Below are 20,590 nucleotides of genomic sequence, written 5' to 3'. Positions count from 1 at the left end.
GTCTAAAATTGATACCAAACTACTCATAAACATTAGACACCACGATCTGTCAGTCACCAGTGTTTGGCTCCCATGGTAGATTACAGATGTCGATGCAAAAACTAGGGGAAAAAACAACACCTGCTAAATGAATAAGTAAACAAAAACAGCACAGCCCTTATTTATAGCCGTAGGATGGATGCAGAGCACGGGAAATATCTGTTATGCGTGTACATCAGCATTACACTCCACTGTGCTGCTGAAAGAAGCGAAAAGAACCACAAAACAGCACGAAAAACAGTTAAGAAACTAAATTTTAAAGACTTGTTTTAAACGACACAGTGATCACGGTTAGGATTGTTTTAATTATCCATGTATAATTACAATATAAAGTAATATTATATCATTAATTAATTAGAGTTGAGGATTTATATACTCTGCTGATATTTGTATTGTGAAGTCGATCACGCGGTGGAAATATGAGGCATACTTTCTGTTTTATTGCGCTTTACACCGGGGTAGACGTGAGCCAATCGGGAGCGAGTGCGGCGCCCTACGTCAGACGCAAGGGGCGTGTCGGAGGCGCGTCGGCTCCGGTGTAGTAGCGGAGTTGACTGTAGCGCTCGAGCTCCATTGAAAGTGGTGAGACTGAAACGCGGTGCGGGCAGACGAGGGGGCGGACCAGCCGGAGGAAAACTTGACAGAGAACAACGGCAGCCGCCGCGCTGACCTCCACAGCTGACACTTTTATCAGCGCGAGCTTCCACGGGACACACATTTACTGCGTGTCGCTGAGTGACGTGCCAGCGGACACAGCGGAGGCGCGCCCGGTAACGGAGTAACGTTTGCAGGAAAGCGAGAGGTGAGGCGGAGACAGATATTTGTAGTTGAGAAGAAGAGCCTCGGTCACAGGTGGGGACTGAGCCACAGGTAGCCTCGCGGGAGCTGTCGTGGCACGAGATAGCTGTGAAAGCGCACGCGGGTCATGAGGATTTCTCCGGTCGCTGCTCGGAGCGCCGCGTCGCAGCTGTGAACGAAGAAGGAGAAGAAGAAGAGGAGGCAGAAACCGGAGGAAGAGCCAGACCACTTCTCTGCCGCTCAGTCCGAGAGCAGAGGCAGCATGTCCCGGAGAAAGCAAAGCAAACCCCGGCAGATAAAGCGTAAGCATGACACAAGTTTCCCCTCTTCTTCTTCTTCTTTTTCTTCTGAGTGTTCGTGTGTCGATGCGCCGCACGCGCGTCCCTGCCCGGACCCCCCTCCTCATCAATGCGTAAATTAGAAAGCACAGCTGACTCTGAAGACTTTAAGTTTCAGATGCAGCGCGTTGTCTCGGGATAACCGGAGGATGTCGCCTCCCCTCCAGCCCCTCCTGTCCTCCTCAGCCTTTATTAAAGGGGCTCCTCGGCAGCTGCCTCCGCGCTGTAAGGCTGTGCAGGAATATCAAAAAGTTTTTCTTTATTACCCTGTGCGGAATGTTTTTGTGCATTGGCAGCTGAAAGTGTAGCCGGGGCTTCCTGTTTAATTCTGTTGTGGAAACGTCAGTGTTCTCGGCAAAAAGCCGATGTGAGCTGAGATAAAGCAGCGATCCGATGTGAGCGCAGATAAAGATTAAAATTGGATCTTTTTTATTTGTTTTCTGTCTGAGGCAGCGCCAAGGCCGCCGCTGCATCCCCCCCCTCCTGGCTTTTCACTTCTCCTTCCTAGAGATGGGGCGTCAGATAGGCCGCATGGCCGATCTCTCCCGCTGATAGCTGCTTACAATTGGATCTGTTTTTTCATCTATCCTTTTAACTCAATAATGCATCTCGGGGCCGCTTGAAAGGCCCTTTTCTTGGTCTGGCGCTTGGCTGGTCTCCGTGCTTGACGAGCTCTTCCTGTTTATAAAACGTGTGAGGGTTTATCGCTGCTAACTGATGTTCAGAGTTGATATAAGAGCATATTAATGATGTTGTGATTAACCTCTGCTCCTGCTCTGTGGGCCTGTTGCACACCGAGAGGATGGTGGGGACTCTCGGTGTTAATGTGGTTCTGCTGGGGAGGAACAAATATTTGGAAGCAGCAGCTGGAAACCGTGACATAAGTTTGTTTGGCAACGTCGTCACTGATTGTGTCACGGTGTCCTATTTAGCCTAAAACCTCCCCCAAAACTGTGGATCTTTTTAAATGTATCCAACAGTTGTTCTAGTGCAGAAACCAAACATACCAACCACAGGGAGGCCGGTTATTAGAAAGTTCTCATGCCATGTATGCAAGGACTTCTTTACCAAACTACAACATCATTGTAAAATAATTTTACTGTCTGCAGATAGTAATTAATAGACCTGGAGACGGTCTGACGTGTCTCTCCTTAAAATCCATGTAAAGTAAGCCAAAGGAAAATATTAACATGGTAACTTCATCACACTTCTTTCGCTTGTGATGTATAATCAACACAGTAATGACACATATTGATATTTTATTACAGCATGCAGGTACATTGGACTTACCAGAGTCAGTGCTGTCATTACAGTTTGTCCATTTGTAAACATTAGTTGAAGCCACATGTCGGCTGTATTTTTATTGTTATTACTATTATCATTTGTAACACTATTAGTATTAGTTCTATTAGCAGGCAGATTAACTTTGTTCTGTCCAAAGTCCTTCTGAAAGCAGGTCTTGACAACCAACATCCCTGCTGTGAGGCCCCCCCCCCCCACACACTCATTTTGAAGCCGCATCTAACTTAACTTCATTCGTTGCAACGACTTAAAAATAAATCTGATCTTTAATAAATGCTTAAAGTTTGCTGACTTTTTGTGAAAATTTCATTAAGTGTTTGTGTTTGCTCTTGTGGAATTCCTCCTCCGATTTCTGTCTCCCTCTTTGAGTGCCATGTCTCTAATTTATCTCGGGTACATCAAGTTCCAGATTCAGATTTTGTTGCTGTGCTTAGACTCTGTTTAGTTGGACTTGAGCATCTAGTCTAAAATGGTGCTGCACACTTGGAGTAAAGTTTCTCTTTTTCATTTTGGATCCAGAAATGCTGTAAGTAGATGTTTAAATCAGCCCTTCAACAAACCGTTTGATGATTAACGTGGACTAATGAAGGTGGATGATGATGATGATGTCTTCAGCACCTGGAGAATACAGTTGGTGGTAGCTGTTTGTGTTCTAATTCATCCACGGCATCTGTCTTGGTCATGGATTTCCATCATGAATTTCTCTCAATGATGCCCAACCCTACCCCCCCTACATCGGTTTCCATAGAGAGGCAGTGAGCTCCCAGCAGGCACCTCCAGTAAGGCCAGCAGCGAGGCCTGGAGATGTATTCCAGACCCCGAGGCTGATAAACTCAGGCTAGACCCGGTGTGTATGAGACAGCGTGTATATGTGCGCGTCTCAGGGGTGTCATGGCCATCTTTATCAGTGCTTCTGGTCCACCGTGCTTCCCTGTGCACCAGGCCCCGGCTGTGGTCGAGGCCGGCCAGGCTCTCAGCCCCGTGACTCGCTTGTGATTTGGCAGACATTTTGATAGGAAAGAGTGAGGAGTGATAAGGACTTTGTTCAGCCGGGGTGTGTGTGTGTGTTTGGGTGCGGGGGGGTTCATGAGGTAGGGGCTGCTACCACTACTGTTACTGTTGAACCACCATGTTGTTTTGAGCATGCTGCTTGCTGATAGTGATATGACAAATTCCAGCCAGGTCACAGTGGTGTTGGGTGCCGTTTCATTGTTGAAACTGCCTTTGTTTCCGAAAATGATTCACGCCTTCGATAAGTCATTTCGTTACTCATCCAGCTGAAGCGAAACCACTCGTTTTTTTAACGTTGCATTTGGATCTACAAATAAACTTGTGTTGACCTGCTCTCAATACAGCTCTTCCTGTTATTGTAAAAGTTATTTAGTGTCCAGTTAAAGCTTTCAACAGACGGAGATGTGAAAGCTTGACGTGTTTAAGATATTTCAAAGGAAATTGCTGATTTACAGTTGGTCCCTCTGTGTATTTCCAGTTGTCTGAGTGTAGCTGATGGCCGAATTCTCCTGACGTCTCCTGAAGTTTATGTGTGATAGTTTCTCACGTTGTGGATTTAGCCATTTGCATTTTGGATTGCTGTTTGCTACATTTGTGTGATGGAAAGGGGAGCGCTCATGTGTGATGTTAGTTTAACAGCATCAATTTGGCTAATGGCTAAATGTTTAAACGTAGTGTGATGAAGAGCTGAAAGACTTTAAAATCGGTAAAAAAAATTTATTTTATTGGATGAAGATGTCTGGAAAAAAATGATAGTAATATATAAATAATATATAGATGTTCCTGGCCCTGACGTTCACAGTATGATGAACTACTGTACTGATCATGACAGAAATGTCATCAGTACATCGACTCTTCAGTTAACCTGCTCCCGTTGGCTCAGTCGAACATTACAGGTGAGCTGGCAGGTGAAAGCTGGTCAGTGGCGGGTCCAGCTGAGTTGGATGTTTGAGTTCTTACATAAACTTCCAATAGGCAATGCCTCAGATGGTTCAGGGCTGCAGAGTTTGTGGGAAAAATGTACTAAATGAATCAGAGGGGATACTTTGAATGAGCGGGGTGGTTTTGTATGTGTGCAGATTATAATCCAGCTCATTAGTGGTGCAGTTACAGCAAAGCAAAACTCAGGTGGTTTAGAATCATCCATGACGCCAAGTGACTGTGAGTATTCCTGCCTTTCATACCACACTGAACATGTTCATGTTAAGACTACTTCTACTTTTTCCTGGAAATATTACCTCGTGGCTGAATCTTGTGTTTCAACTATTTATTTTAGTCATAAATCTTATTTGTAGCCCCCCCGCCTCCCCATTCATGTTTGGTTGCCTCTCCACCCACCCGTACCACTCCATTTAGGAAAACAAGAATGCTGGAAACGCCCCCGTAGCTACAGTAGCTAATACTGTGCAGACTCAGGTGTGGTTTAAAAAGCAACAATCGAACACCAGCAGCACCCTCACACACACACACACACACTGGAGTGCTCCATTAAGACAGCGTAGCATGGATATCTCTTTTAGGTTTGGATTTTTATTTTTTTTTTTGCCAAACAACAGTCCAAGTCCAGAGCTTTCTGGAGGCCCTTAGTAGAGGAGGAGAAGGGGGTGTTTGTGTAGCAGATAGATATTTGTCTGTGTCTCTTTGTGCGTCATCCTCCCCAACGGTTTGTGATCTTTCAGCCTGATATGGCTGCTCTTCTTGATGGGGCGATAGGAGGCAGGCAGGCAGCCCACTGAGGCTGGATCCCTGGGCTTATATTTTGGCGGTTGAGATGGGAGACGCGATAAAACTTGGCGGCGATCGCTGCTGCTGATATCGCAGAAAGCAAAAGAGAGGGGGGAGAGGAGGAAGGGGAGGTTGGGCAGATGGAAGGAGAGATGGAGGACGGAGGGCGCATTGTAATTATATGTGGCCGTTGTGTGCCATTTTTTCCAGCGTCGCTGTTGCTGTTGTTGGTGGTTTTTTGTTTGCGATCGGCTGGGGTGGATGTCTAGATAATTAAAAGAAGGAGAGAGAAAAGCAAAAAGGGAAGAGCGGTTGGGAAAAAAAGTGAGGTGATAAGGGGAGGGGGTTTGGAGAGGGAGTGGAGGTAGATAGTGGGAAGAAAGAGATAGAGAAAGAGTGAAAAAGTGTGCTGCTAGATGAATGTGTTGTGGTGTGTTTTTTAATGGCAGCCCAGCCAGCCTGCTCTGCCGCTCCCCCACCCTCTACTGAGAAAGATGTTTGGGGCTGATAAGGAGGCCTGCAGATGGTAGATAGATAACAACCTGCAGATCCACTCTGCTGATTGTGTGTGTGTGTGTGTGAGAGTGAGAGAACGCCTGGTTCCTATGACATCAGTGCTAGAGCTCAGAGGTCAGCATGAATAATGTGCTGCCTCCCACAGCTGAAAGCAAACCAGGACGCCTGCAGAGGCCAGACAAGGAAATCACCAGGCTGACCTCCTCCTCCTCCTTTTCTTCTTCGTCTTCTTTCTCTCCTGTTCTCTTTCTGCTCAAAGTTGTTTTGAAACTTTGAACACTAGTTTTAAAAAACCAAAAGTGTCTAACAGGAATGCGTGGGCGCGGCTCACGTGATTTCCATACAGTCGCACGATTGAGGGATTAATTCATTGTTTGTGAGTGACGAAACTAAAACACACAAGCTTGTCTAAATTCCACACACAGCCAGGAGAGTCACGCTGCGCCTTGGTGGCTTTGCTTTTTGTTTTTTTTTCTCTTTCAGTGTGCTTTTTTTTTTAACTTCTCCTTTGTTCTGCTTTTAGCTTGATGTGAACTTTAGATAAGCCGCGGGGGCCCGATCTCCGGCGCAGATAGAGATCGCCAAGCATGATTAGAGTTGTTATCAGGCCGGAGCAGGCAGGAGCAGAGGCTCGGCTGCAATAACAACAGGCCCAGGCAGGAGCAGCCGGGGTCCAGACCCTGGCAATCAGTTCCAGCCCTAATGGGATTAATGTTGTTGTATAATTAGATGATAGGTGTGAATGCATTTCTATTCTCCCTCAATCTCTTCTCACTCTCTCTCCTCCCTAACAAGCGTCCTCATTGATTAATTTAATTCAAATTAATAGCACGTATTACTCTTTCCAGATTGTGCGTGTGATAGCACAGACATGTTGGGAAATTTTATTTGATGATTATCTCCGTGTGTGTGTGTGTGTGTGTGTGTTTTTTAAACATATTCTCCTTTGTTAAAGGCGTGAAACTTTTGGGCGCGTACAGTAAGCGGCGGCAGATGAAGAAAAAGAGGAAAGGCACAGCGTCAGCAGGATGACTCGCTTGATTCTACTGATATTAAAGCAGCTAGATGGTGACTGATTGGGTATCAACTGGCAAAGATTCTCATGCTGACAATCAGATAGCTCAGCGTGAGAGCCACATGTGACTGTAGTCAGTCATGCCCACATGTGCACGGTGCCTGAGCTGAGTGTGGACAAAATACTGTGAACACTTTGAAAACATTGAAATAATCCAGTTTTTAGCTGGCAGTTGAAGCAGATTCGATCGGCTTCTGGCTCTGGAAGGTTAAAAAATACTTTCATTTGGAGTTAAATTGTGGTTTTGGATGGGACTTACACATTTCTCTACTTGTTCTCTTCTTCTTAGACGTTTGAAATCCAGCGATAGCAATCTGATGAAAGCAGCAGTTTTGAGTGTTTTTGGTGAAGATGCCTGATGGATTAGAGCGCTCTCTGCTCTCCTTATAGGCCTTTGCTCTTTTGCATGAATATGTGGGTATGCATTGTGGCTAACTGAGCAATGATGACAGTGTGTGTGTGTGTATGGTCAGATATACCAAAGGAGGAAGTTGGCGAGGTTACAGAGGAAACACCGTTTGTGTTGAGTGCGTGGATGAGTTATTACCCTTCCTGCTATTTACCGGTGGGGACAGCCTTGTGGTGAATTATGACCCCGCCAGCCCAGCGCAGTTGTAAACGGTTTCACCCCTGACCTCGGTGCTGACGCCTCTGCACTCGAGGGAGGAGAGAAAGCATTACGCACAGTAGCGTAATCAGCGTACCGGCTGTTTGCTCTGGCAGTAATTACAGGTCTGATAGCTCGGTCCACAGAGCTTTGGGAGGACTTGTGGTCTCTATAACCCGAGGAGCCAAACACCTTCTCCTCAAGCAGCTGTGCAGCTTCATCATGTGACCCCATTGTATGAAAAAGATCACATGGAGGTCAGTTATTGCAGTCCAAAGCAGAAGTTTGTGTATGTGTGAGGTACCTGAGGGCCACGTGGCTCCAATCTGTGGTCAGAATGATTCTTGACACTCAAAGTACAGGGTATTTGTGCAGACTTATCTGTGTGTGTGTGTGTGTGTGTGTGTGTGTGTGTGTGTGTGTGTGTGTGTGTGTGTGTGTGTGTGTGTGTGCGTGCGTGTGTGTGTAAAGGAGAGTCATAACCAGTGTTATGACAAGCCCCCCCCAGCAGCAGTGATAAGACAGACCATTTGCGCCTACTGTGCTGAGCACTCTGTTCCGGGGTGTTAAGGCAACCTGGGCAAACAACACTGCCTGACCTGCTTTTACAGCCACACACACACACACACACACACACACACACACACACACACACACACACACACACACACACACTTTTCTTCTCCTGACCAACAATAAATGAAAGTGTACCTTGAAGCTGCCAAGCTTGAATTCCTAGATTGCCGATATTAAACCAAACGGTGAACAGTGCCAGGTTCAAAGGTCACAGAAGTCCGACCAGATAAAACACTGTGTCCCCAGACAGAAGATGAAGTGCTTAGCTCACACACAGACACACACACACACAGGCTCATTCACAGCAACCTTTGACCCTGTGTGCACCTGCTTCCAGTGCAGTCTGATATTGAGTGAAAAACGACTTTACACACACACACACACACACACACACACACACACACACACACACACACACACACACACACACACACACACTAGTAAAATAACAATAGAAATTAAAAATCTTTTTTTTCTTTGTTTTAGTGCTTTTTTTGAGTAAATATGCAAAACCATGAGTTTCTGTAACCACAGAAAAACACACACAATGTTTGTATTTCTGTATTATTATTGTAACATTTATTTAACTCTATTATTCATGTATAATGTGACGCTCCCTGATGCAGGCAGTTTTTAAAAAAAAGCTCCAAATTCATGTCCCGGCATTACACATGAACTAGTCTGTAATGTATTGGGTAAATTATTAAAGATGCAAGAAACTGAACATATTGAGCATCTTCTGTGATTTTTTTTTTGTTTGTAGTAAAACAATGATCAAATTTGTAATTATAAATTATGATGGCGCAAACTACCGTTGAAGAAAAAGCAGTTTCCTCACATACAGAGCCAGAATAAACTATTGCTCATATTTTGTTTTGAAGCTAATCAGACAGGAAATTTTTTTTATCATTGTGGTGGTAAGTGATACCATCGGTGCCCACTTCTCTAGTATTTTCTCTCTTCTCTGTCACTTCAGTCTGCAATGAATACACTGAGTCCATAAACTGTTTTATGAGCAGCTTACATTTAATTACTTGAGAAATGTTATAAGCAAATTCAAGATAAACTTTATGGGCGTAACACACAGGAATGAACCTGACTCCCATTCTCAGCTCTCTAAAAGTCTGCGGTCATTCAGTAGGAGCTAATAGGTATGAGTGGGATGGCGATCTATATGCAAGTCTGATTAGCATTTATCCAGTGTTGCAGGTTGCACAGCTGTTTACGCGGCACATACTCGGAAATGTGCAGACTTGCATCCTTAGAGAGAATGCGCGTAAACGTGCTCCTTCTTTTATTCATACTTTGTGAGTAAGCAGTAGGGGGATAGGCCTCTTATCTTGCACACGAGACATTGTGACATGTCTCAGTAAAGCACAGGTGAAAAGAATGAAATGGATGATGGCTGAATATAGCGGCTTCAGTTTCTCACTCCTGCTGCGCCTCCTGCTACCTCACTGTCACTCTGTTATTGCGTATTGGGATACCTGACTGTAAGCTGTGTGTGCACGCCTGTATGTGCGTACCCGTGCTTTCTTAAGTGAATTATTATGTTTTCACAGGATCTCTGCAAACGTTTAATGGAACAATAAAAAACGAGCTGGCGTAGTGGCACATGGCCCGGTTGTCTGCTTGCTGCACTTTCTGATTTGAGTCAGTCTGAGGCAGTGTGTTCCTCTGCAGGACGAGAGAGTCTCTGGAAAGGCAGCTCAATGATGAGGACCTGGTCCTGCTGCCAGTATGCAAACCCGAGACAGGCAGGAGTGCAGCTAGCTAGTTAGCTGTGGCTGATAAAGAGTTTTTATCCATGGATTAAAGCAAAAACTAAAATTTTTAATTACAGCTTTTTAATCAATTTAAATGTATCCATCTGCATTTTAGAGCATTAATAGAATTCCGTTATTTAATGCTACATGGTGAGAGTCACATTACCATGACAAAAATATAATTTCCTGTTGAACTTTTTTATTATCGACTAATCTGCAGCATTTTTCTGGGTAGCCTGATTAATCATTTGTCTAACGAAACACATAAAATTGAGGCAAAGGCAGAAATTTGGCCCTGTAAACACATCAAATCCTTAAACTTTCGCACTTTGAACCAGTGACTCTTTCTTCTTTTTTAAATTAAATTAGAGAAACTCTAAAGTTTTGTGATTGAGAGACTTCAGCAAAATGTTTGCGGTAGTGGACTGTGGGGGTTGTCAAACCATTGATACTCTAATAATGATAATAATAATAATACTGATAATATAATCTGCTAATCTGGAGCGGGAATCAGATGTGCTTCAGGCCTGATACTGAGGAGGAGGAGTGTGAGCGGTGGATGAGAGAGCAGCTGATCAGACCAAGATGATTGACTTTTCTACTTTTAAAATCATTTATAAAAATTAGTTTCTTATTTTGTTGTAGCCAGCTGTGAGGTCAGTTTAAAAATGCAGGCAGTGACCAGCTCAGCCTGCTTCATAGTGAGTGCTGTTTTTTTATATCTTCTTTGGGACATATTCATTGTTTTATGCACTTGGGCACTGGATTGCATTATGTGCTTTAATGTAAAAAAAAGTGCTTAGGTGATTAAGGGGCTGATGCTGGTTATAAAATTAAAGAATAAAGGGGAAGGTAGAGTTTGGGAAATGAGGAAGAAACACAAGAACGGCCACTTAATGTCCAGTAATGAGGAGGGGAAGAGGAAGAAGATGGACACAATGAGGGAATGAGGAAGAAACGGGAAGGACGGGAGGCGAGGAGGTGATAAGGGCGCCTCGGCGTCCGAGACAATGCGAATAGAAAGAGGAGATGCTGGAGGATCCTCCTGGGAGCCTCTTTAACAGAGGAGGTCTAGACCGGCGGCTCCTCTTGCTGTCTGCCCACAGACACACAAACTATCTGCTTACATAAAAACAGCACCATCACCTTGGATCTTACATTTACCTTCGTACGGCTGATTTTGGGCCTTTGAAACGTGCTCTCTGCCCTTTTTTACTTCTCTGCTGTGAAAATGAGACTCTTCTGGAAATGTGGACCATCGCAAACTGTTCCAGATGTTGTTGCAGTTCCCTCTGGCTGCCAACAGAGGATGATAAAAGTCACAAAGAATATCATGTTTTTCCATTTAAAATCCTTTTTCCCTTAAAATATGTTGTGGTTGATCTGCAGAAGTCTATTTGACCAGGGGGCTTGAACCTGCAGCAGAATTTATGACATCTCTGCTATTTCAGGGCCAATCATGATCCAACTGCTGACTATATAAACCAGTAACGTGGAGCCCGAATTGCACAAAATTGTTTTCCAGATATGGGTGAAAGATGAGGTGGTGTATTGAACTGAAAATATGTGCACTGTTATATAAATTTTTCTAGAATCTATACATGTTTTAAACAGGGACAGCATGTTTAGATGTACTTTCATTTAACAGATGTTAAGAGAAACATACCTCCTCACACACACACACACACACACACACACACACACACACACACACACACACACACACACACACACACACACACACGTCTCACTGTGTACATTATGAGTCATGTGAGCCAGTAGTGTTGCAGTGATCCGGGCCTCTGAATTGCTTTGTGCTTGTGTAAACCATGGTGCTCTGGCTCCCTGGCTGATAAGTGAGCTGCCAATCAACTGCCTGCGTGTGTGTGTTTGCGTGCGTGTGCGCGCGCGTGCCTGGCCTTTACAGTTTGGTCATAGACTGTACAGCATGTATATTGGAGCTGTTGGGTTGGGAAAGATTGAGATTACTGTCTTAATTAATTCCTGAAATGTGCCAGTGCAGACTGTAACATTCAGACAGCTTGTGAGATTCACTGGAAAGGCTGAGAGCCTATCCCATGATTACTAACAGCTTAGGAGAATGAATGATTCATGCATTTCCTTTTTTTTTATTTTATAATACTACTCATTTTCAAGTCAAACCACTGCTTCTTACCGAAGAGGACACTGGCCTACTAGTGCGACTAATGGCCATTTTGGATACACGATTATAACTTAGTAACTTAGACTAAAGAAGTATTTGTTTCTGTTTAAAAAATACTTTTTTTGTCAGTGGACAACGAGTCTGGAATCACTTGTAGTCACCACCTATTTATGTTTTTTTTTTTAGTTAGTTTGAAACAGAGTAATTTCATATTGATGTATAGATATAATAAAACCATTTATAGATACTTAAACACTTGAGTAAAGGAGCAATCTTACTCTGACATTTTGCGGAGAAAGGTCAGCGTACCAGTCATGTGGAGTACTCTGTGTAAAGTCTGTGACCTGACTGATGTTAGATTTTTAAAGGGACAAAAGCAGGTTTTAAAGATGTATCCTTTGTACTTTATACTTTAAAATTTACCGTTACGTTAATTATTTCCAAAAGGTTTAGTATTTATGCACCAATATGGAAGTCATCAGCTGCTGCAAGAAGTGCATGCTTTGTCTTTTTATGACACAGCCGACACACACACAGCTATTTAGCTCTCACTTTTTCCTGCGACCTGAATAGCTATTCCACAAAAAGTGTTCTGGCGTAGGTGGTGCTGTATCTACCAAACTGTTGGCTCTGTATTAAAACTGGGGGCCTGGAATGATGTCAGTGATGGATTTAAAATGGGGACAGCACAAGCTGCTCAAATGTCTTTGTAACTGCAGAGCTCAGAGTGTTGGGTCTAGATTCATTAAGGCTTTTGGATGGAGACGCCAAGTCTGGCCCAGATGCTTTACAGGAGTTCTGTCTCTTCAAGGGTCTATTTACATCTCTCTCGAGAGGTGTTGCCAACTCTGAAGTGGCGAGCAGTCGGGGGAAGGTGCAGACTGAGGGGCTGAAGGTGTTAAAAATCTAGGCTGGGGAGTGAGGAAGTAACATGTAGTTACCATTATTTGTCAAAGTGACGGTCGAAGCTGAACAGGCTGTTGGTGGAGTAGTTAACCACCGGGGTCATCGCCAGACAAAAGCAGAGTCATAGCTGAGAACTGGTGTTGTAGTTTCTTCCAGGACTGCTGTTTAGTCGCTCTCTCACCATCTTGCTAAACCTTTACTTTGACGTTTTGAAACTGTTCACTTTCTTAAACGCTTCCTCCTAGTTCTGCCTTAACCCCCTTCTGAGCTATGAACCAGGGATTGCTGTTGTTGGAACTCACCCTAAAGCTTCTGCCCTCACAGACGCTGATGTAGGATATCACATCATCTGTATAGTCATCTTAACTGTTGATGGCGGTCCTGAAATCATCCATGCGGTTTAGACACACCTGCAGATACTTTTAGTGTCTGTGATTGTGAGGGTAACTTCAGTTTCCTGTCCAGCTGACAGGGATGGTACCCAGTGTGGTCTTCTGCTGCTGCGGCCCATCTGCTTTTAGGTTCAACATGCTGTGCATTCAAAGATGCTCCTCTGCGTATCGTGGTTATAACAAATGTTTTTTTTTGAGTTACTGTTGCCATCCAAGGCAACAATGTATTTTCACCCAGAGAACTGCTGCTTTTGTTTCTGAAATAGTCAGACCAGCCGGTCTTGCACCAACAACCACACCGTGTTCAAAGTTGCTTAAATCACCTTTGTTCCTCATTCTGAAGCTCATTGAATGTAACTTTGACTTTGGAGGACAAAACCAATTTCAGGGTCAGCCTGAACACCTCTAAGATGAGCTATAATAAAAATATTGTGTTGGCTGCAGTGAAGGAAATCTAGTTTTTGAAACTTTGTACAGAAAATTGTACAGTATCACTCAAAATGTGACCCTTAGCTTGATACGCCGCACTCCTTTAATACGTTGGATTTCAGAGTCTCGTCCAACGTCATAAGAAAAACAGTCCTGCTGGAAACATTAATTTGAAGGCTCAGATGTTAAAAGTTATAAAGAGTCGATATTGGCCACAACAGTGATGAGCAAATGGCATCAGCACGCAGCAGCTTTTCCATCCTGTCTTTATATGTTATGGTGAAGACTGTTGGGAAAAAGACATTTGTGCAAAATCCTGACACATTGTTTCATCTTCCCATGATAAAGACGCAGATAAAGATTGAGTGAGCTATAAAAACTAACTTCATGTAATCTTCCAGATTAATGAATCCCTGCTGTAACATCATTTATTGTGGGCGTGTTGATCTAATATAACTTAACAGCTCACAGAGGCAGGAAGTCAGACCGTAAACAGTCCTCCTGAGTGTAGACGCAACAACGGAGCGCAACACAATGTCACTGGCATATCTGCGTAAATAACAAAGCCTGAATGCTTTTTTCTTCTTAAGTTTATTATGGTTTTTCGGGACCTTCCCATCACTCTGCCGCTCTCACTCTTCGGTCCAGCTCCAGCTCGTCCATCAGTTCTCTCATTTTTCTCCTTTTTAAATTCCTCTCTACCCACTACTATTTCTCTCAACTGCACTCCCTGTATCTCTAGCCTTCCACCTTCACTTCTCTATCACCCCTTCCTTCATTCTCTCTCTCTCTGTGTCTCCAGCCAGACCCCTAGCCTTGGCGAACCAGGTCTTGGCGGTATGATAATGTGGAAAGTTGAACTGGCCCCATTACAGCGAGGCTGATGGTAGGCCCGATAAGCCTGTTGATAATGGGTGCAGATAGCGCTGACACAGCGGTCCAATAGCCTAGCCCTGCTCCCCCCCCCCACCTTCCCCGCCTTCCTCACCCCTCAACCCCCCACCCCCACCCCCCCATTATCATTCCTGCCCACCGATGGGCTCCCAGAACGCTATCTCCTCTCCATTTCCACTCCTGCGACAGATAAGAATGGAAATACTGACTTCATAGCTGACTGATTAAAGTGTCTGCCTTTCTTGATAATACACAGATAAATTATGTTTTTTTTCTTCCTCTTCTTCTCCTCCTCCTCTCCCTCTCTCTCTATCTAGAAAAGGGTGGGGCACAGCAGAAAGAAGAAAAACCCACTTCTTCTTTCATTTCTCTTTTTCTTTTGTGAAGATTTTTTTTTTTTTTTAGTGAGGGAGGAAGATGTAGTGCAGAGAGGAGCGGTCATATGACTGAAGCGACTGTATAATATTTGCAGATCGTGTGGACAGTAAAGGCATGGGCACAGAGATCAGTGCAGAGCGGCCATCTGTACCAGGCCGACTATAAAGAAAACTTGTATTACTGGCTTTTCAAGTCATTATAAAGCCAACAAGAGTGGCTGGAGGAGGCGGGTGGTGGCGGTGGGGGACATAGAGATGGAGAGAGATTAGGGGCAGACAGGCCTATTTGCAGCCCAGTGAACTCCCACTGCAGCTACAGCCGTTTCCAGGTTGAGTTTTTATCGCTGATCGCTCCAGTTTGATACCAGGAAAGATCCCTGATGGATATGCTCCCTGCATCCAAATCCTCTAACCCATTTGCTTTTTATCCCCCCCACCCCCACCCCTGAACACGCACACACAACCTCTATCTCCCTCCCCTCTCTTATCTTCAGCTCTCCAGCTCTCTGTCTGTCCAACTCAACTTCTGTCCCTCCTCCTCCTCACCTCTTCCTCCCTTCTTTCCATGAGGAGAAATTCCTCATCTGCACCATCCTCATTCCTCCTCATCCTCACTTAGTATGGTGGTAATGACAGCAGCTGTCTGGCAGCAGCAGGGTTTCCAGCCAAGTTGTTGACAATGTTGACTTTTATCATATGAAACTGGAATATACTAAAGTACACGAGCTGAGGATACTGACGACTTTTATTTTGAAGGCTGCAGGCTGCCTCTGTTCCTGTCCTCCCTGCTGAAACATCTGAGTGACACTGAAGGCTGCCGCTTTGTAGATGGTTTTGACCTCTGATGGTCCTGCAGCATACTCGCCTCCTGGAGGAGGAGCTTTGAAATCTCACGCTGTATGAATCGGCTGGCCGCCATGTGAAGTTGCAATGAATCCAAACATATCTGAGCTAGAGTTGAAGAGTCCCAGAAGTATCTGTATGCGACCACAAGAGCTCTAAGGCAAAGTCATCAGGATGCACTAAACCACTGTCTCAAAATAAGTGCATTTAAAAGAAAAATATTTTTGCATATGTTGTGAACCCGAGTTAGGTCATCAGCAGCTGCAGTCCTTTGTTACGCCTGGAGGAAGCATGCATAGTTGGTGTCTGAGTGGATTATTAATTGAACTGGTTCTTAGATATGTGCTTTTCTACTCAAGCACTCAAAGTGCTCATTCACACACATATACACACTATATCTAAGTGCTTTCTATCTTACATTCACACTTGGATGAACACAGCAACTCTGAGTTAAGGATCTCTTCCCCGAGCAGCCAGGAATCAAACCACCAACTTTCTGATTAGTAGATGACCTACTCCGCCTCCACCACATGACCAGTCAATGGTTTTTACGTCTAACGTCCACTAATCCACCAAACTGCACCTGTTTAGCATGTTTGTGCTGTCAGTAGCGTTGGAGCATTTATAATAAAATGATCCGCAAGAAAATATGACCTGCTGTGGGGTACAAGTGTGTGCTTCAGTTTGTTCATTGAAGTGATTGTTATTATTATTATTATTATTATTATTATTATTATTATTATTATCACTATTATTATTATTATTATTATTATTGTTATTAACAGACATCTGTGTCTGTGGGTGCACCCATACAGTTTATGGATGCAGTTTTCAAACCAAATATTAGCTGATACTGTAGCACTCATCCAAATATGTTCACTTTTAGCACCTAACAACAACATGGCCATAGGCAAAACGTGTGCTCATAGACTGGGTTATATCAGTGGTATCTCTGTCTATCTTTATATAGACAGCGTTGAAAAATATGACAATATGTTGATGTAATGAAAGCAAAAATGCCCTGTAATAAATGTCGCTTGTAGTTAATTTCCATTTGCATTCCCTGGGTGGGTACAGACAACATCTGTATATACACCAACCACACTACGTCATCAGTGTATAACTTCACCCCATATTTGTAATACCTTTGGAGAAACCCTGGTAGAACCTGGATCACTGGAGGCTTTTATTGATTTAATGACGCATCAAAAAATGGAATAATCTGCCCAAATTGATTGATTAATTTGACCTTTTTATATGCTACCTAAAATCACAGCAGCTCTACACGCGTTAATAAGGGTAATTTAACAGCCGTGCATCCCTAATGAAACACAGACTCAAAGTTTAATCCATTAAAACCACAGCAGGTACAGCTTTCACTTCCGTTTAAAGCAGCCTCGCATCGGTTCATCATTAGACAGCAGCATTTTTTTTGTTCACTGTGAGTGCATGAGAGGTCTGGTCAGCTTGTCGCACAGTCATCCAGCTCAGTCATCTCTCCAGCAAGCCAGTCAGATGTTGTGTTCTCCAGCAGGAAGCAGCGGGATGGAACAACATGCTGTTTGCCCGGGCCACACTCGCTGACCTTGATAGATTAGACCCAGAGAGGCTTTTCTGTCTGACACACAGCAGTGATAAGTCTGTGTGCGAAATAGTTTTTCCTCTTCTCAGAAATATGGCTGCAGTGTAGGCTAGGACAAGATTATGTGCATGTGATTGTGTGTGTGCGTGCGCATGCCTGTGTGTTTGTCAGTCTGCCTCTACCAACCAATCTTTCTGTCTGTGTCTGCTAATAAGCAACTCCCCTCCCACCTCACGAGATCACTTATCTAAATATATTTTCTTTCCCAGCCCACAGTCTGCTTTGCTTATATGTGACCAGTTCTATCTGTTCCAACGGCACGCACGCTGCCTTGTACACATTAACCATGAGGAGGATGCAGAAAATCGCCATAAAGGTTAATTTGATACCAAAACCTGACTTTACTTTTTAAGGCCAGGGCTTCTTTTTTCTTTTTTCTTTTTTCTTCGGCAAGTCCACAAAGAACAGGCCTGAGAAAGAAAGAATGAAAGAAAATAGAGGGAAAAAAATGAAACTGATAAAAAGCCCAGATAAGAGAATGACTGTGTTGTGTAGGAGTTGATATCAATGTTATCTATCTGTCTTTTTTCACTCTGTGAGCCCTTCTGTTGTTTTTTTTAGCCCTTATCTTGCTCCACCAAAATGCCAGGAACAAAAAGAGGAGAAAGAAAGAAATTACCGTGCGGATTATTCATGGGGGTTGGCTGATAAAATGTTGATGCCGAAATTAAGACCAAATACATGGAGGCTCTTTTTTGTGTGTGTTTATCATAATGTTTTTTGTGTGTTGTTGTTTTTTTTAAAAAATATGTGTATAAAGGTTTTTGCATTGTGCGCAAGCTGTGCGTTGATAATTTCTTGCTGTTGCTATTAGCAGATTAGACCTCATTTAACTCCTTAATGCCCTCCCTGACACCAATTCATTACACACACACACATTCTGGTGGACCCAGATAAGCTCAGTTCTCAATCTGTCGCTAATAAGGAGGCAGAAACCAGCGGCGGACAGGTTTGAGTTTCCACAATGGCAACAGCGGCAGGAATCGGGCGCTTTGCGGCACCTAGCTGTCCGCTGGCGTCCTGACAGAAGACGTGCAAGGCCGGCAGCTTGACCCCACTTTACATCTCAATCCCTAATTGCTCCTGTGCTTCATACAATAGCTCTGAATTCCCATCTCACACACTGAGTGTGTGTGTGTGTGTGTGTGTGTGTGTGTGTGTGTGCTCATCCATCACTTGTCTTCTCATGGACTAATTTAGCTTATTAATGCTTGCTGCTAACTTTACATAGAAATAGTCCTGCGCAATAAAATGATTCTGATGCAATGATTTTATGGAAGAGCTCGCTTCTTTGCTCATTAAGGGCCTATCAGATCATCTGACAGTGAAAAATGCTACATGTGACATGCAAACAGCCAATCATTTAACTGGCTGATTGGTTTTTTGCACCATCAAAATGTGACAACAGAAGAAACGACCTCATGTGCTCCATCTTGAAGGACAAGGGATGAGTTGCCATTGTGATGCTCAGCAGACTGTTGCATGTTTCTTTGGGGTGGTGGAACTGTGTGTGCCAAGAAGTTCCTGTTATTTGTATTTTACTGAGTTTTCATATTTTACTGCAAAAGTACTTTTGGGTTGCCGAGCGGTTTGGCTCTTAGGCCATACCCAACCAAGGGAATTTCATGCTGTACTGCAATACTGGAAATCTGGAACAGCTTTGTGTGGGTCGTTGTGTTTGTTGTAGTGATGTTCCCTCTAAGTAAGTGTCTGTCCATAGGAGGGCGGGGCATGATGAACCAAAATATCATGAGTCGGTGTTTCTAAACCCGAATGCCCAAAAACAGCATTTCTGAACACCTTCTACAGTAGCAACAGGCTGAAGTTACAGAGGTATCCTGTAACGTTCTGATCTGCAGTCAGCCCTGGTCCATAATTGTGTATGTAAAGTTGGTTGTTCACTAATAGGAGGCCTGGCAGCTTGATCCCCAGCTCCTCCAGCCTGAGTGTTGAAGGGAGTATGCTTGGACAAGCTTCTGAACCCCCAGAATTACCCCCAGTGTATTACCGATGTGATAGAAAAGGCACTGTGTGTGTGAGTGTGTGTGTGTGTGTGTGTGTGTGTGTGTGTGTGTGTGTGTGTGTGTGTGTGTGTGTGTGTGTAAAGCGCTCTGAATGGTCGATAAGACTAGAAACGCTCCATATAAATGCAGTCTATTTACTCTGGCGAGGGGGTAAATATTCCTCAAATGATGGACTAAACGGTTATGTATTGCTGCGCTGGGAGCCCGCCCGCTGAGGCTTTAACTCCTAAAAGTTAATGCTCATCTGCATGAGTGGTACTTGATATTGTGTAGTAATTTAATACAATAATGGATCACCCTTTTTTATCATGATGGAGTACACCTGTAGAAATGGGCTGGAAAAATCCATAACTGGAATGAGAAAATACTGTGGGAAGAATAATGAAATGAAATGAAGAGTGATAAACTGTTAATTTAATGTCTTTGAGAAGATATTTTATGAGGTTATATTTCTTATTTTCTGAGGTTAGATTTTATTAGGTTATTCCAGCTGAGATTAGGATCTTTTTTAGAACTGTGGCTTTTATTAGGTGGTAAACTGTGAGTCTGGGCTAAGAGAGAAGAGACTGCTGGAGAGGCAGGAAAAGGGAGAAAGTGGTCCTTGTGTTTCACACTTGACCCTGTTTTTAACCGGAGGTCACCTGGCGAGCTACCCTCTGCCCCCCCCCCTCTGCAAGCTCAGGTTACCCCTGTAAGTGTGTGTCTAACCACTCTCTCATGCATGCATACACTTTAGAAAGGGCTTAAAAATCTACATTTCATTCATTCGCATCAATATTTAAACCGGCCACTCTTAGTCCGTATTATCAGCTCACAGAACATTAGCGAGTTTCCAGATGTGCAAACTCGTATTTTCACTGCAGGATAAGGACATATGGGACATCGGCTGTAATGTCCTCCACCCCGTCGCGGTTTCGTTGCCCTTACCTCTTTGTGCCTCTTTGCCCCCTACCCTCCACCTCCACCCCTCCTATCACCAGCGAGTCTTCTTGTCTGTGTATTAGTATTAGCTGCAGCAGCAGTGTCCCCTGAAGTAAAACAATCTGCTGTAATCTATCAGTGCGTTATCGGCCCTATCTGAGAGCTGAGAAAGCCGGGGCCGGGGCTGTGGCGCCGCTCTCCGGAGCTGATAAAGTTTCAGAGTTCAGCGATGATGAATGTTAAGA

The 20,590-nt window shown here is 44.0% G+C and overlaps 1 protein-coding gene across 1 annotated transcript in view; it reads left to right on the top strand.

The window, feature by feature from the left end:
* The first annotated feature begins 588 nt into the window (after positions 1-588).
* The window catches only part of zfpm1 (zinc finger protein, FOG family member 1), a 107,488-nt gene continuing 87,486 nt past the window's right edge, over positions 589-20,590 (top strand). The window contains exon 1 of the mRNA XM_039614456.1: positions 589-1,139. Within this exon, the coding sequence (XP_039470390.1) occupies positions 1,100-1,139 (40 nt within the window). The 5' untranslated portion in view covers positions 589-1,099. The remainder of the gene's footprint in view (positions 1,140-20,590) is intronic.

Source organism: Oreochromis aureus, linkage group 7 (assembly GCF_013358895.1).
Source record: "Oreochromis aureus strain Israel breed Guangdong linkage group 7, ZZ_aureus, whole genome shotgun sequence".
In the NCBI taxonomy this organism is placed as follows: domain Eukaryota; kingdom Metazoa; phylum Chordata; class Actinopteri; order Cichliformes; family Cichlidae; genus Oreochromis; species Oreochromis aureus.
The sequence above is the reverse complement of the archived record's forward strand: the minus strand, read 5'-3'. Positions and strand labels throughout refer to the sequence as shown.